This window comes from Rhineura floridana, chromosome 6 (assembly GCF_030035675.1).
Source record: "Rhineura floridana isolate rRhiFlo1 chromosome 6, rRhiFlo1.hap2, whole genome shotgun sequence".
In the NCBI taxonomy this organism is placed as follows: domain Eukaryota; kingdom Metazoa; phylum Chordata; class Lepidosauria; order Squamata; family Rhineuridae; genus Rhineura; species Rhineura floridana.
The window spans coordinates 124,453,548-124,469,059 of record NC_084485.1 but is presented as its reverse complement, the minus strand read 5'-3'; the positions used below and the strand labels follow the sequence as shown (position 1 = coordinate 124,469,059).

The 15,512-nt window shown below is 39.9% G+C and overlaps 1 protein-coding gene across 7 annotated transcripts in view; it reads right to left on the bottom strand.

The window, feature by feature from the left end:
- DPYD (dihydropyrimidine dehydrogenase) overlaps nt 1-15,512 on the bottom strand; it is an 829,935-nt gene that overhangs the window by 389,415 nt on the left and 425,008 nt on the right. For 6 of the 7 annotated variants that reach the window (XM_061633709.1, XM_061633711.1, XM_061633708.1 and 3 more), the window contains one exon: nt 13,426-13,641. In XM_061633709.1, the coding sequence (XP_061489693.1) occupies nt 13,426-13,641 (216 nt within the window). Of the gene's footprint in view, nt 1-9,009; nt 9,494-13,425; nt 13,642-15,512 lie in introns of those variants that run through there. The other variant, XM_061633714.1, reaches the window with a different exon arrangement.

Here is a 15,512-nt window from a genome sequence, read left to right as displayed (position 1 = left end):
GGTTAACTGTACTGCTGCCCTGACTTACTTTATGTTTGTTGCTATTTTGTGTTTTTATTATGTTTTTATATTGATTGTGTATTTTTATTGTTTTTATTATATTTGTAAGCTGTGCTGAGCTCTGTTTTTAACAGCAAAAGGGCAGGATATAAATTCTCTTAATCAATCAATAAATACTCCATAGTGTTGGAAACTAGAGTCTAGGCATTTAAGGCTGAAAATGTTGCTTTTAAAAAAAAGTTTTCTCACATCTTTCCCCAGCTTTTGGTGGTAGTTCCTAGGCACAAAAACAAAACAACTGGACAATCCAAATATTAATATGCAAATAATTTGCATAATATGCAAATAATTTGCATAATATGCAAATTAACCTGCCCGGATTTGTGGAACTGGAATATGGCAACCCTAATGTCATGCATTAAAAGTCTTCAAGATGATAACCTTGCAGAGCTGTAAATATTATTGCATTTGTGCTCTGAAATGGTAATTTCAAGATCACTTTCCTATAGTCACTTAATATTTCTTTCTTTCTTTTGTTAACCAAACTGTTAATTTTAATTATGGCAGAGGTCTGGGCCATAATTCACCATTAAAAATTATACTTTTCCAAGATGTTAATATTCTAAGTATATGCTTATCTATACAATTTGAAAAGTTTGTTGAAAATTCTGCAAATACAAATTGTAAACCTTGTTATATGAATGACCCAAGTTTGTTTGTATGTTAATGTAGGGTTGCCATATTGCCCGGTTAGCCGGGTTTTACCTGGATTCTTTGCATGCCACCCAGTGCCCGTTTAGCCCCTTAGGTGGCCCGGATTCTCAGCTTTAATTAAAAAAAAAAGTTTCTAGGTGGTCCGGTTCTTGAGATATACATAAAAACATCAGCCGCCCCCTGACTGTTAAATCTTTCTTTAAACAGTACTGTATAGCACTTCGTAGCTTTAACCCCACCCGTTCAGGATTGCAGCCAATCAGTGAAGCCAGGGTTGCATTTATTATTATTTATTTATTTATTTATTAAGCTTATAAACCGCCCGACTAGCAATAGCTCTCTGGGCGGTGAACAAAGTACAGTAAAATCATAATACAATACCACAGGACATAAAAACAATCAAAAATCAATTACAACAATTTGTATAAATTTAAGTTAAACTAAATTAAAATGCTTCAGTGAAAGGAAAGGTTTTCACTTCGCACCGAAAAGAAAACAGCATCGGCGCCAAGCGCACCTCCACAGGGAGACTGTTCCACAATTCGGGGGCCACCACCGAGAAGGCCCTAGATCTTGTCACCACCCTCCGGGCCTCCCTATGAGTTGGGGCCTGGAGGAGGGCCTTCGTTGTGGAACGTAGTGTACGGGCCGGTACATATCGGGAGAGGCGTTCCAACAGGTATCGTGGCCCTGCGCCGTATAAGGCGTATTTGGTTGACCTGAGGCAGTGTCTAGAAAACCTCATTGCAATGCCAGAAAATGGTGGTTTCCCCCCCATTTATCTGAAAATCTTATAAATTGGGTAAGTATATACATTTCAGTTTTTTTTCCTCTTGTGTGCAGGAGTCAGATCTTGGGCAATGTTTTGAAAACCTTCCCAATACTTGCTTGTGTAAAAGCAATGCTAATCCCATATGCCCAGAGTAAATCCCATTGAATTCAATAGGACTTACTTTTGAGTAGACATGGTTATGAATGTGCTCAAAATCAATGGGACTTTGGAGTGAATGTAAAAAAGAATTGTGTTTGTGTTCTAACTATTTCTGTCCCCCCTCCAGTCCTATTTTAAAGCAAGTAGGCAGGGCTTACTTAGGTATTACAGTTTTTATTCTGTAGGAAACTAATACTGATTTTTTAACAACTAATACTGATCTTTCTGCAATGACCAACTGGTTTGACAATAAACTATTATATGGGCTGTATGTATTTATACATCTGCAGCGTGCGTGCGTGCGTGCATGCGTGCGTGCGTGGAGTGTTTCCAACAACCCTTTGAGGTAGGGTTGGAAACCAAGGCAGCTCACAACAAGAAATAAAGCCATTTAAAATCCAATAACCATAAAAAAAGTATAAACAGTTGCAAAACAGTGTAAAGTGGCATGATTTGGAATTTTGGGTTGTGTGAATGAAGTTGCTTATTACATGAGGTTGTATTTCTGTCCCTGTTTGAGTAAGCCCCACTGAATACACTGGGACTTGCTTCTGAATAAATAAACCTAGGATTGCACTATAAATATCTTTACAGTTTGTGTAAATATATACCACTTTATTGTAAAAAATCTCAAAGCGGTTTACAGAAAGAATTAAAACAATAAAATTATTGGCAAAAGCATTAAGGACAGATACTTAAAAATATTCAAAATAATAAAACCAACAATGAGTTAAAACAGATTTAAAAACACAATAGCTTCCACATGCCTGGAGAGGCTTGTCTCAAGAAAACTGTTAGCAGGTGCTGAAAAGAGGCGTCTGCCTAATGTCAATAGGCAAGGAGTTAAGCATAGGTGCTGCCACCCAAAAGGACTGATTTCTTACAAGAGCAGAACAAGTACTATGTGGCACCCATAACATGGAAAGCACAGCTTGAACTTGGACTGGTAGCAAATCAGCAACCAATGCAGATTTCAGAGCAGAGGTATTATGTGCTGATAGGATCTCACTCATGTCAGCAATTGTGCTGCAGCATTCTGCACTAACTGCAGTCCCCAGGTCAGGTTGTGCTGCATGGGGATTTCTGTGACCTTGGCTGACTGGCTGCTAGGATTTGTTTAGTTTGGGTTTTTGGTTATGAATCCTGACTGGTTGTGGGATGCTGAGTTTTCTGCCTTACTCACAGGAATCTTGTTGTGGTTGGTATGGTATTACATTTAGGAAAGTGTTACTGCCTTTTGTGTTGTTTTTTTCCTATTTGCATTTCACTTATCTTTAACCTCACTCCGTTACAGCCATAGAAGCAACAGCAGCATATGCAAGATAATTAACTCCCATTAGTGATAAGAGCAAGAATTTATAATTATTATTTTAATTAAAACAAGAGGCTTATGAGTACTTTGAAGAGGACCAGATATTTATTTTGTTTCTGAGCCCAGGACTGGGTCTTTCATGATGCTGGGGGGGGGGGCAGGAGAGTAGTCGATAAGACAGACATCCTGGCATTGGTAATCTAATTAGCAAGGTATGTGTGGGGTTGTTGCACACTTCCAGGCCCAGTTTCATTTTGAGTATGGAGGTGGAAACTGTAGATCAAAGGGAGAAGAAATTTTGAGTTAAGCAAAGCTCTGCTTTTATAAAACCTAAGAAACATACAGATACTTTGAATGTCTGAGTGCCTGCACCAGTGGAATACTGGAGGAACTTGTAAAACTTGCTGCAACAGTATTTAGAACTGAGCATGTGGTGTGAAAGACTCCTTTTCCTAACATTTTGGCTTCTTGTTTTTCTCCACCCACCACATCTCTGAAATATATCATATATGTAATGGTTAACCATACTAAAAAATGTAAATAAGTTTATTTTGGTCAATGACCAGCAAAAGTTAACCATACTGCTGCCCTGACTTACTTTATGCTTGTTGCTATTTTGTGTTTTTATTATGTTTTTATATTGATTGTGTATTTTTATTGTTTTTATTATATTTGTAAGCTGTGCTGAGCTCTGTTTTTAACAGCAGAAGGGCAGGATATAAATCCTCTTAATCAATCAATAAATATTCTACATGTTGGAAACTAGAGTCTAGGCATTTAAGGCTGAAAATGTTGCTTTTAAAAAAAAAGATTTCTCACATCTTTCCCCAGTTTTTGGTGGCAATTCCTAGGCACAAAAACAAAACAACTGGACAATGCAAATATTAATATGCAAATAATTTGCATAACTTGCAAATACTATGCAAATAATTTGCATAATATGCAAATTAGCCTGCCTGGATTTGTGGAACTGGAATATGGCAACCCTATGTTAACGTGCTTATGTAAATTCTCACAAACCAAAATAAATGTCTAAATATATTTTATTTTTTTACTTGAAAAGATAAAGCTGATGTATATTTATCAAAAGCAACTGGGGTAAACTGCTGTTTATCATCACAAATGTATTGTAAATTAGCAATCTTTCACACTCCAACAAAACTTCATAGAGCAACTTTGCTGTATTAAAAGCAAAAGGTTCTGTATTTTAAGACAATTTACATGAAATATCCAATGGCCATCACTCTGCAGCTCTCCTGAGACACAGTGGCTGCACCAGGCTCCTCCCTCTCTGCCCTTAGATGGTAAAAAAATAATAATCCTGGGGGTGGGGGAGGAAGTCGAAGAGTGCACAAGCTGACAACAGAACATCCACTTTAACTGTGCCCTTGGCAGACAGTGGAGAGATCTGCAGTCCTCATGGGAAGGGAATAAGCAAAGCATAGCCAGGCAAGGGTGTAAGGAAAACATGCCAATTGTCGCCCAACTGTGAGCAGGCCAGGGAGTAAAATAGAAGCCATAGTAATCTCATAATAACTAGTAGTTGAGAAGGGTGATTATGCTATCCTCAGGGAAATACTCTGGGCAACTTAAAGTGGGTTGAAACAGTCTTGATGTAATTGTTTTATGCAAGCCCCCTTGGGGATCCTTCTGGAAGAAAATGCAGGGCAGAAATCAAATACAGGCAGGACAACAGATACCATACAGTGAATTAAGACAACTGTTTGATAATTGAGCCCAGCATTATCTAACCAAACTATCAGCAGCTTTCCAAGGTCTTAAGTGGAGGTATTTTCCCGCTATCTTCCTGGAGATTCTTTTAACTACAGAGGCCAAGGACTGAACCTGGGACCTTCGGCATGCAAAGTATATGCTCTACCATCGAACTTTTTAGGAATATGTCAGTAAATGCTGGCAGTTAATATTTATTAGTAAATAGCAACAAAGAGTCTTGCAGCACCTTAAAAACTAACACATTCAGTATGGCATAAGCTTTCGTGGGCCAGAGCCCACCATCAGCCATATGAAATATAATCCTAAATTGGCAGACATACATACATGATGGGATATGTATGTGGAGGTGCTGCTGGTGGTGGTGGTGGTAGAGGAGTGAGGTCGGAGGAAAATAAAATGCAAAAAGAAAGAAGAAAATACTTCTCTGAGTTTTTGGAAATTCATGAAATTTGTCTCAGATTGAACACTGCATGTGAATTTCAACAATCACCCAATTTTAGAAAATAAGCTAACACTGGATCTCTCTCATGACATTATTTTTTAAAAATTGCACACATCAAAAACAGACACACGTCCAGAAAGCTGACATTCACAGATGTTAATTTAAGAGAAATTCCATTTCAATTGGTGGTGCAGTCTGTGCTGGAATATTACCACAATCTGTGATGTATCCATATTACAATTCCAATTAGATACTGACTAAAGGAATTTTGCTTTTTTTTCCCAGGCAATTCCTCAGACACGGAGCTAAATGAAGTAGTTACACAGAACAAACTGTATTAAATTGGTACAACCAAGGTCTACTTTATCTAATCTCTCAGTCTTTTCTTCCTCTAATTTACAGCGCTAAATTTGCATGACAAACATTTTATTTCAGACATAAGAATATGGGCTATTAATTCTAAGGAAAAAAGATGTAGGTGTGTTGTGTGTATGCGTGCATGCATGTGTGCATAGGTCAGACAGAGCACTTAAGAAAGCATATACACTGCTGCACCCCCTTCCGAACTGTATATGACAACATCACTTTAACATCAAGGACCTCTTTGTCACAGCATCTTATTAGATCTGCCAGTCATCATGATGGGAGTGGTGTGAGAGGGATAGCATACTCCAGACTAGCAAAGGACAGACCTGTCAATTTCAGTCTTAAATTCAGTTCCTCACATTTCAGCATCAGCTTGCAATATTTTTTAAAAGTCCTCATGAAAATTCATCAGCATTTTAGTGCCACTCCCTAACATACTCATTTTCGTATGCAATTTGGCTAATGTACAAATTTTTGCAAGAGCTTGCCCCAATATAATGCAATTTTGTATATCATTTCCCCCTAATATCTACATTTTTGTGCATACCTTCCCCTAATATCTACATTTTTGTACACATTTTTGGTTGGAAGACTGCATCACAAAATTTGGAAAAGTGCAAATTTTGGAAGATAGCTGCATTTTAGTTTGCACATTGTTGTGGGAAATGCAAATGAGGTAGGTTCACATTAAAATGTGAACAAGACTGAATTTCTTCCTTATCCCTATGCAAGACTCCTGCAGTACACAATGCAACCAAACCATTCGCTTTCAGGGTAGTACTTGGATTTGCCCTCAAGGCACTGTTATTCCCAGACTGAGTGCTATATCTTCCCTATAACAGTGAACTGTAGCCATTTCCATGGGTGAAAACAAACCAGGAAAACCATGATTTAAAACTCCCCCTGACCCAAGCGTTGTGTCCCTGAGAGTTAATGAGAGTTGAGTCAGTCCCCTGAGTTCTGTTATTGTGACTCTATAGCATGCTGGGATGTAAATGCCCCTCATTATAACAGGCAAAGCAGATGTGAAGGGAAAGGCCTACATATTACATATGGGAAAAGTGCACAGGGAAAGCTTTTCTCCCCAATACAAATAGTAGATTGGGGGTGCACAGTACAAACTAAAGAGTAACCAAAGGACATTAACCAGCATATATTTCACAACCATAATTTCTTCACAAAGAACTATTTTATCCATCTGTTACACAAGTCTGACAAACACACCTTCTAAGTCCCGTTAACATAAATTCCACAGCGAATTAATAACCAGGAGTCTTGAGGGAGAGGCAACAGGAAAACGCATACATAGCCTTCTGTGAGTATGGGGGATGAGCCTGCATGACGTGAGGCAAAGTGGTGTCAGTGAAAGCCACAAAGACTATGGTGGTGAGACTGAAGAAAGCCAGAGTTGGGCATGGGACAAGTGATGGTTCACAAGTATGGTCAGTAGGTCAACAGCTTTGCAAATGTGCTGTAAAGCAGGAGACATGGTAGCACAGGCTGCTATTATAGCACCTTAATTAAAGAAGTGGCTGCTTCAGTGATCCAGAATTAATTTTGGCTAGACAACAATTATAACACAACCTCCTGGGTAATTCTATCCTTGGAAAGACACATATGCAGCGCTGATCTCTGTAGACAGAGACTCTGACCTGACTGAACATTTTTAAAAAGAGAATAAGTAAGCCTGTTGTTTGCAGGTGAAGGAAACTGAAGGAAAAGGCATTTTGATTTGGTTCTCTCCTCTTCCTTCAACTCAATCATTGGATCATCATTGTTTTGAGGTTACCGGACTGGGACAGACAAGCAACATCAGAAAGTGGGAACGGAACTGTGCTGTGGAAGTTACTGCTGTTCACAAGAAACAATACGAAGTGGGAATGGGAGAGAAATTTAAATTGAGTTGCATTTTAATGCCAACCTGCTTAATTTGTGTTGCTCAACCTACATGAAGCAATATGAGAACCAAAACTCAGCTGTCATTTGAAATTCATACTTCTCTGAATTTTGCAATACTGCTCTCCTTCGAAAACATGTACACAAAATTTCGTACAATAGTGCAAACAACATTAAAAAGGTACTACGTGAAGGGGAATTGCTTGCAAAAATGTGAATATTATGCAAAATTACATACAAACATGAATCAACATGTTTTAACTACTTTTAATACTGAATTTTAAACAGTTGTAACCCGTCCTGGGACCTGCTGGTGAAAGGTGTGTAAAACATTATTATTATTATTATTATTATTATTATTATTATTACTATGGAGAAATGTACCTTAAAATGTTCTTCACTTAAGAGGCTGCCACCTGCAGCTCAGTGATTCACCACATGGGGCAGCTGCATACAGTTTCAAGAGTTCCTGATACTTGTAGGCTCTGCTAGTAATTGAATGTAAAGTTTGTATTCTTTGGCCTAGTGACTTAGGATTACTACCAAGTTACACCCACAGTACAAGGCTCCTGCTTCGGCTTATCCTTACCAGGAACTGGACACTGATTCCTCAGAGGATGAACCAGCCCTCCCATTGACTGAAACTCTGGGGGAGCAGGCAGGATCCCACTCGTCAGGCCTCAAGACCCTAAGAGTCTGGGGAAAACCTCCCCAGGGCTGCCTCCAAAGGATGTTCTGTAGGGGCTCTAGGGGTGGGTTCTAGTCCAAGTGCAAGGGAATGAGATCCCAGTGGAATCAGAGGGAGAGATCGAGTAACCCTCAGTCCTTGAGAGTTCTGAAACCTAAAGATCCGAACCTGGCCCACAGACCCACGACGAAGTTCATGCCTGAGAGCCCAAAGTCACTATGCAACTCAGGAGTAAAGGATTCCTTATAAGTGAGAGTAAGGGCTCTCAGAGTAAGGGCTCTCAGAACACTCTTAAAGACCAGTAGCTGGGATTGGCTATGGCCTGGGAGGCCAGGTTGTATCAGCCCTAGTTGATGGAACAGCACAGATCTTTGACACTGAATTTCTTGATTTACCTTGCCTAGATTGAATCTCCTTTGTTGCTAGTCCTGGTTGCCTTTTGATGCTATTCTTGGATGTTTTGGACTCAGACTAATTACTTGTGCCTGACCCAGGCTGGTCTTTCACTTTCCATGCTTGACTTATCCTATCATTATTTGGTGATCTTGTGTACAAGGCCTTAGTCTCTTTGGACTCAATAGGCTTGGGGTTTACCCACAGACACCACCTTCTGCAACAGATCAATATCCATTCCTCGGACCCTAGTTGAATGTTTTCTGTGGGTTAATTAAGCCGGGTTATCAACTATCTTTTACCAGTATGAGATGCAGGGTTGACCCAAGATATTGTGCTAAGATGGACAGTTCCTATTGCAGTGAATCATCAAAGAAGCTTCAAAAGAAGCACTAACAGTGTCAGTAAAGCTAGAAAAGATTCTCTAGGGAGTTCCACAGATTTGCATGAACCATTTTGTATTTCTCATTCTCTCAGGCCAAAATTGCCATATTCACTTGACATACAATATCATATCAAATCCCACATGTATGAAATAATGAGAGAAATAAAGTATAGATGAATCAAACTATGCCCCCAATTTGACATTTAATCTCTGGAATTTAAACACCTCAACACAAAATTGTAATAAATCACAATTTTAAAACATTAAATTCATGCTTCACAAACTACACTTTTTGACTTCCAGCTGGTCCCTCAGACTCCAAGCGGTTAACAGTTTTAAAAATATACACAATACTCAGTAAAATCAGAACACTTTTTGTAAATAACCTTAACAGCTTCAACACAAGTTAGGAATGTGATTTTTTAACAAAGTTTCCAGCAATCCCCTACTTGCTTAATTTGACCACCAGAGGCCAGTCCATTCAAAAATATATATAGATGACTTCACTTCTATATCTATATTGAATAGTATACTTAAACTGCTATTTAGAACTGTAGAACAATTCCCCTCAGAGTTCTTGACACCTGAACCTCTCATATAAGTGACATTCCTGCGGCTGATCTTGGGAATTCCTGTGTGACACAAAGAAAGATACAATTTCTAGATTATCTGTACTTTCTAGAACAGCCCATCTCCACTCCTTTCAATTCCACTTCTCCTGGTCAAAATAAAACTTAGTCAAAGCACAAACAATTGAAGCAGATATTTTTAACAGAAGGAAATATACAGCATTAGTGTCAATGGCTTAAATCCCAAGGAACATAGGAAGCTAATATATACCAGGTCAGATTATTTGATCATCTATCCCAGTATTGTCTACTCTGGTTGATAATGGCTGTCTGAGGTTTCAGGTACAGGTATTTCCCATCACCTGCTACCTGTTCCTTTTCACTGGAGGTGCTGTGGATCGAACCTGGGATCTTCCAAGTGGAAATCTTGTACTCTACCACTAAGCTATGGACTGATTCCATAAAGGAAGCCACATACCTGAACTTACAAGATCTGAACAGGGTGGTTCACAACATATGCTGTTGGAGATCGCTGATTCATAGGGTTGCCATAAGTCGTAGTCAACTTGAAGGCACAACAACAACAACAGCAAGCTATAGACACTCCCCAGTACAAATCTTGTTTCTACCATGAGTTCACCAGGTGGCCTTAAGCAACACTATTATCCCAAGTCTAAGGGCACCTATCTGGGATATGGGGAAAATAATACTGGCTTACCTACCTTACAGAGCTGATATAAGGATCGCAACAAGGTGATGCATATGAGGTACTTTGAATATTCAAAGGTGCTCTTCAAATGTTATGTATCATCAGTGGTATGCATAGCATAGGACACAGTGGCCTCCTTCAAAACATCCACATCATTTTCCACCAGAAGGAGTCAGGCTTTTGAGATGTAGATGGATTTCTGAAGGCTATTATTTTATTTATTTAGGCTATTTGTGTATCTATATCTATAAATATAAATTGATATGTTTTGATGTTTATGGGTGATCTGGATTTAAGCAACAAAGGAGTGGGTGGCATTCAATAAGACGGAATGAAGGGGGGGTGCCCCAGAATGACAAAAGAAAAACGTAGGAGCGTGTATTTTTAAAAAGATCTTGTAAAAAGCCCAACGCGTTTCAGCCTACAATATACAGCCTTCATCAGAGGCAATCACTGAATGTCTGGATACATACGGTGGTTTTAGACAAAAATGCTTTTAGGAGGGTGTTGGTGATCAATATCACAATCATTGGAACAAATCTAACCAACACCCTCCTATCTTGCTAATCAGAATAACATGGGGCATTTTGTCAAAAGCTTTGCTGAAGTCAAGATATATTATGTCCACAGCATTTCCACAGTCTACTAGGGAGGTTACCCAATCAAAAAAATGAGGTAAGATTAGTCAGGCAGGATTTGTTCTTGACAAATTCATGTTGGCTTCCAGTAATCACTGCATTGTTTTCAAAGTGCTTACAGACTAACCACTTTATTTATTTTATTTATTTATTTATTGTATTTGTATACCGCCCCATAGCCAAAGCTCTCTGGATTACAATCTGCTCCAGAATTTTCCCAGGGACTGATGTCAGGCTGATTGGTCTGTAGTTCCCAGGTTCCTCCTTTTTGCCCTTTTTGATGACAGAGACAACAACAGGCCTCTTCCAGTCATCCAGCTCTTCCCCATCCCCCACTATTTCACAAAGATAACAGACAATGGTTCTGAGAGTTCTTCAGCCAGTTCCTTCAATACTCTAGGATGCAGTTCATTGGGCCCTAGAGACCCATTCAAAGTAATTAGGTATGCCTTGACCATTTGTGTATCAATCTCAAGTTGCAATACTGCCCCTTCAACTTGTAGTTCAAATCTGCCAGGGGGGGTCATAGACCCTCTTTTGAGAGAAGACTGAGCCACAGTAGGAATTGAGCTCTTCTGCCTTTCCTTTGTCATCTTCATTTAGTAGTTGTATCACTGTGGCTTTTCTGTCTTTTATTATGCATGTACTTGAAGAAAGATTTGTTGTTGCTTTTAGCATCCCTTGCTAACTACAGCTCATTCTCAGCTTTGCCTTCCTGATGCCATCCCTACAATTCCATGCTACCTGTCTGTACTCTTCCTTTGTGGCCTGGCCTTCCTTCCACTTCCTGTATGTGTCCTTTTTGTTTTCAGGTCCATCTCTAAGCTTTTTGTGAAGCCACATGGACTTCTTTTGTCTTCCACCTCTTTTCCTTGTTGGAATTGTTTGCAATTGTGCCTTTGGAATTTTACTTTTTAGAAACTCCCACCCATCTTGGACACCTTTTCTCATTAGGGTCATTTCTCATGGAACTTTCTTATCACTGTTCTGAGTTTATTAAAATTGGCTTTCCTGAAGTCCAAGTTATTCATATGGCAATTTTCAGCTTTTGATTCCTTGAAAATCAAGTATAACATGGTCATTTTCCCCCAGAGTTCCTGTAACTGCCACTTCATCCACTAAGTCATCTCTACTGCTCAGAATCAAGTCAAATATAGCTAATGCTCCAGTTCCTTCCTCCACGTTCTGTAGTAGAAAGTTATCAGCAACACAAGTCAGGAATTTCTCCCAACAGGTATCAGGGTAATTGAAGCCCCCCCCCCATTATTTATTTATTTATTGGATTTCTTAGTCACCCATCTGGCTGGCTAACCAGTCACTCTGGGCGACGAACAAAATAAGCAAAATAGCACAAAATGACACATCAATACAATAACATTATTAATAACACCCCAAAGGCCTGCCTGAAGAGCCAGGTCTTCACGGCCCGGCGGAAACTCATTGTAGAGGGGGCCTGGCAGAGATCATTTGGAAGGGAGTTCCACAGGGTGGGGGCCACAATTGAAAAAGCCCTTTCTCTAGTCCCCACCAGTCTAGCTGTTTTGACTGGTGGGATAGAGAGAAGGTCTTTTGAGGCCGATCTTGTTAGGCGGCATAGCTGATGATGCTGGAGGCTCTCCTATAGATAGGTTGGGCCAAAACCGTGTAGGGATTTAAAGGTCAAAACCAACACCTTGAATTGGGCCCGGCAAGCAACTGGTAGCCAATGCAACTCTTTGAGCACTGGAGTTACGTGATCTTACCGGCGGCTGCCTTAATCAGGTGTGCCGCCGCATTTTGTACCAGTTGCAGCTTCCAGACCATTTTCAAGGGTAGCCCTACGTAGAGCGCATTACAGTAGTCAAGGTGAGAGGAGACCAGGGCATGTACCACTGATGGGAACAGATGATTGGGAAGGTAGGGGCGTAGCCTCTGTATCAGATGGAGTTGATACAGTGCTGCCCGGGTCACAGCCGAAATCTGAGCTTCCATGGACAGTTGGGAGTCAAGAATGACCCCGAGGCTGCAGACCTGGTCTTTTAGGGGCAGTTTTACCCCATTGAGCACCAGGTCCAAGTCCCCTAACCTTCCCTTGTCTCCCATGAACAGTACCTACTACATCATGCCTCCTTGAAACATTGGGATTTGCTTTTCAAAAGTTTCATCCTCGTCTTCTCCTTGATGTGGTATTTGGATGCTATAGCTCCCTATTTGGGAACACTCATACATCTAGTCCTAGAAAAGTAGGCTGTAGAGTCTCAATGGTGAGGGAAATGCACACTGCACACGTTCAGAAGTACTGCTGCCTCTCATCTTTTAGACATGGGTTCTGCAAATATGACAGCAGGTTCTTGCCCTAAAGTCCTGAGTGGCTTTAAACATGAGGTTCTTAACCTTTTTTGAGTCACAGACCCCTTTGAGAATCTGATGAAAGCTGTGGAATCCCATAAATAAACAAATAACATTTATTTTATTGCATTGGAAATTGATTTTTTGTTTGCACCCAGTTCATGCACCCCCCTGAAGCCCATCCATGGACCAAATGTTAAGATCCCCTGATTTAAAAAACAACCCTTTATTGTCATATTGTTTAACTCATTATGGAAAAGCCTTCAGGATGTCACAAAATTATTTTAAAGATGTGGGGTGGAGGAACCCGCTTTCATTACCTTGTCCAGAGAAAATGTTTTGGTCAGGGCAAATCCCCATCCTTCTTCAAAAGCTCTGCGGATCATTGGTGAACTTGTAGTGGGAGTTGCACTTGCAAGTCCAAAAGGGTTTGGAAATTTGAGTCCAGCCACTTCTACGCTGATGTCTACTAAGTCAACAGGCGTGCAGAAAAGAGGAAGTCGTGGTACAGCAGGAACTGCAATGCCATATAAAGACTGTGGAAAGAAAACAACAGCAAAAACATTTGCTTCTTTATTTCAGCTCTGTCCCATCACACCTTCCCCCAAGAAGCTCAGGTTAGTGCAACATGGGGGTGCTCTTATTTTAGCCTCACAACAACGCTATGAAAGAGCTTAGGCTTAAACTAGGGATAGGCGAATCTGTCCATTTCAGTTTCTCTCAGGTTCTCATTGTTCCAGTCTTAAGTTCTGTTCTCCACATTTCTACATCAGTTTGTAATTAAAAAAAATGCTCATGAAATGTCATCAATGTATTAGTGCAAATTTCTCCTAAAATATACATTTTTATACAATTTTGCCTAATATACATATTTTTGTAAAGCAATGTTCTCTAATATACTTTTTTGTATGTTATTTTCACTAATAGATGCATTTATATGCAACCTTTAGCATATACATCACTTGGCTGGAGAACTGCACTGCAAAATTCAGAAAAGTGCACATTTCAAAGGATGACAGTACGAATTTTGAAGGCTGGCTGTATTTCAGATGGTATATTGTTCCAGAAAATGTGAAATTGGCAAGTCTGCCAAATGTGGACTGAATCTAATTTCTCTCCCATCCCTAGCTGAGACACAGTCTCTGACATCTTACAACTATTCTTAATCAGGAAGGATGGGAATCTCTCACAGATTTTTAAAATATTTTAACACTGTGTGTGTTCATAATGTCAATAAATACACTGCAAAGAATCCAGTCAAGTTATTAAAACAATGGGATATAAGGTCTCAGCAGGTTCATTGTCAATAGCCATAGTGAAGCTTACAAGCTTGGAGACAGTGGTTCAATGCTGAGCCTTTGGCCTGCCTACTCTCCTTTCACCCACTTTTCCTGATCTGTGAACCAACTGTAGTTTGCACAATTCACAGTTGTTAAACCAATTTCCTGCAAACTTTGAAGCTTCTCATCTCCACTTCTTTTTCACAAAGGGGAGAAGGGGAATGAGGGAGCATGCGAGCCAGATTGTGTATGCAACAACAAACCATTGTTTCACATTATATCTGAAATTTGAACAGAGCTCTGAGACAGCATGCACCTGCCATACTTTCCCCACTCCACTGGCTTTGTCACCCAAACTTCTTTTCTGCCTTCCATAGCAAACAAGACACTTCACAGCTGGCAGAAAAAGTAGGTGAACAATAGTTTACCACTGTAGCCTATGAGGAAGGGCAGGATATAGATTGAATGAATGAATGAATGAATGCTGGATGTCTCACTGCTGCAACACGCTCCTTCTGCCTCTAAGCTCTTGAAGAGAGAAGCAAAGTCTCAAGAAAGAAATTGGCAATCAAAAGAATGCCAGGGTTGGAAGGAACTCTAAGATCATCAAGACCAACATCATTCTGTAAGGCATTCTGCAAGATGAGTGCCACATCAGTCTTTCACAGATCAACCCTTCCCTAAAAATGAAATGAACTGCCTTCAAGTTGATCCCGACTTATGGTGACCCTATGAAGAGGGTTTTCATGGTAAGCGGTATTCAGAGAGGGTTTACCATTGCCTTCCTCTGAGGCTGAGAGGCAGTGACTGGCCCAAGGTCACCCAGTGAGCTTCATGGCTGTGTGGGGACTTGAACCCTGGTCTCCCTGGTCGTAGTCCAACACCTTAACCACTACGTCACACTGTTTATGTCAAAACAGTTTGCTTTTCTTTTAAAGATGATTCCTTTGAGTATAATTTTTCTTAGTTTTCAGCTTTTTTGGTCACACTCCAACTTCAAAAAAGAAACAAAATTTCTGGGGTCTGATGGGTTATTTTCTTCTTCTATCATTGATTAAAAAAAAAACACCTCATAAAAGAAATAATCTGTAGAATGAAGGGTTGTCCTGATTCCTGGATTCTTAGCA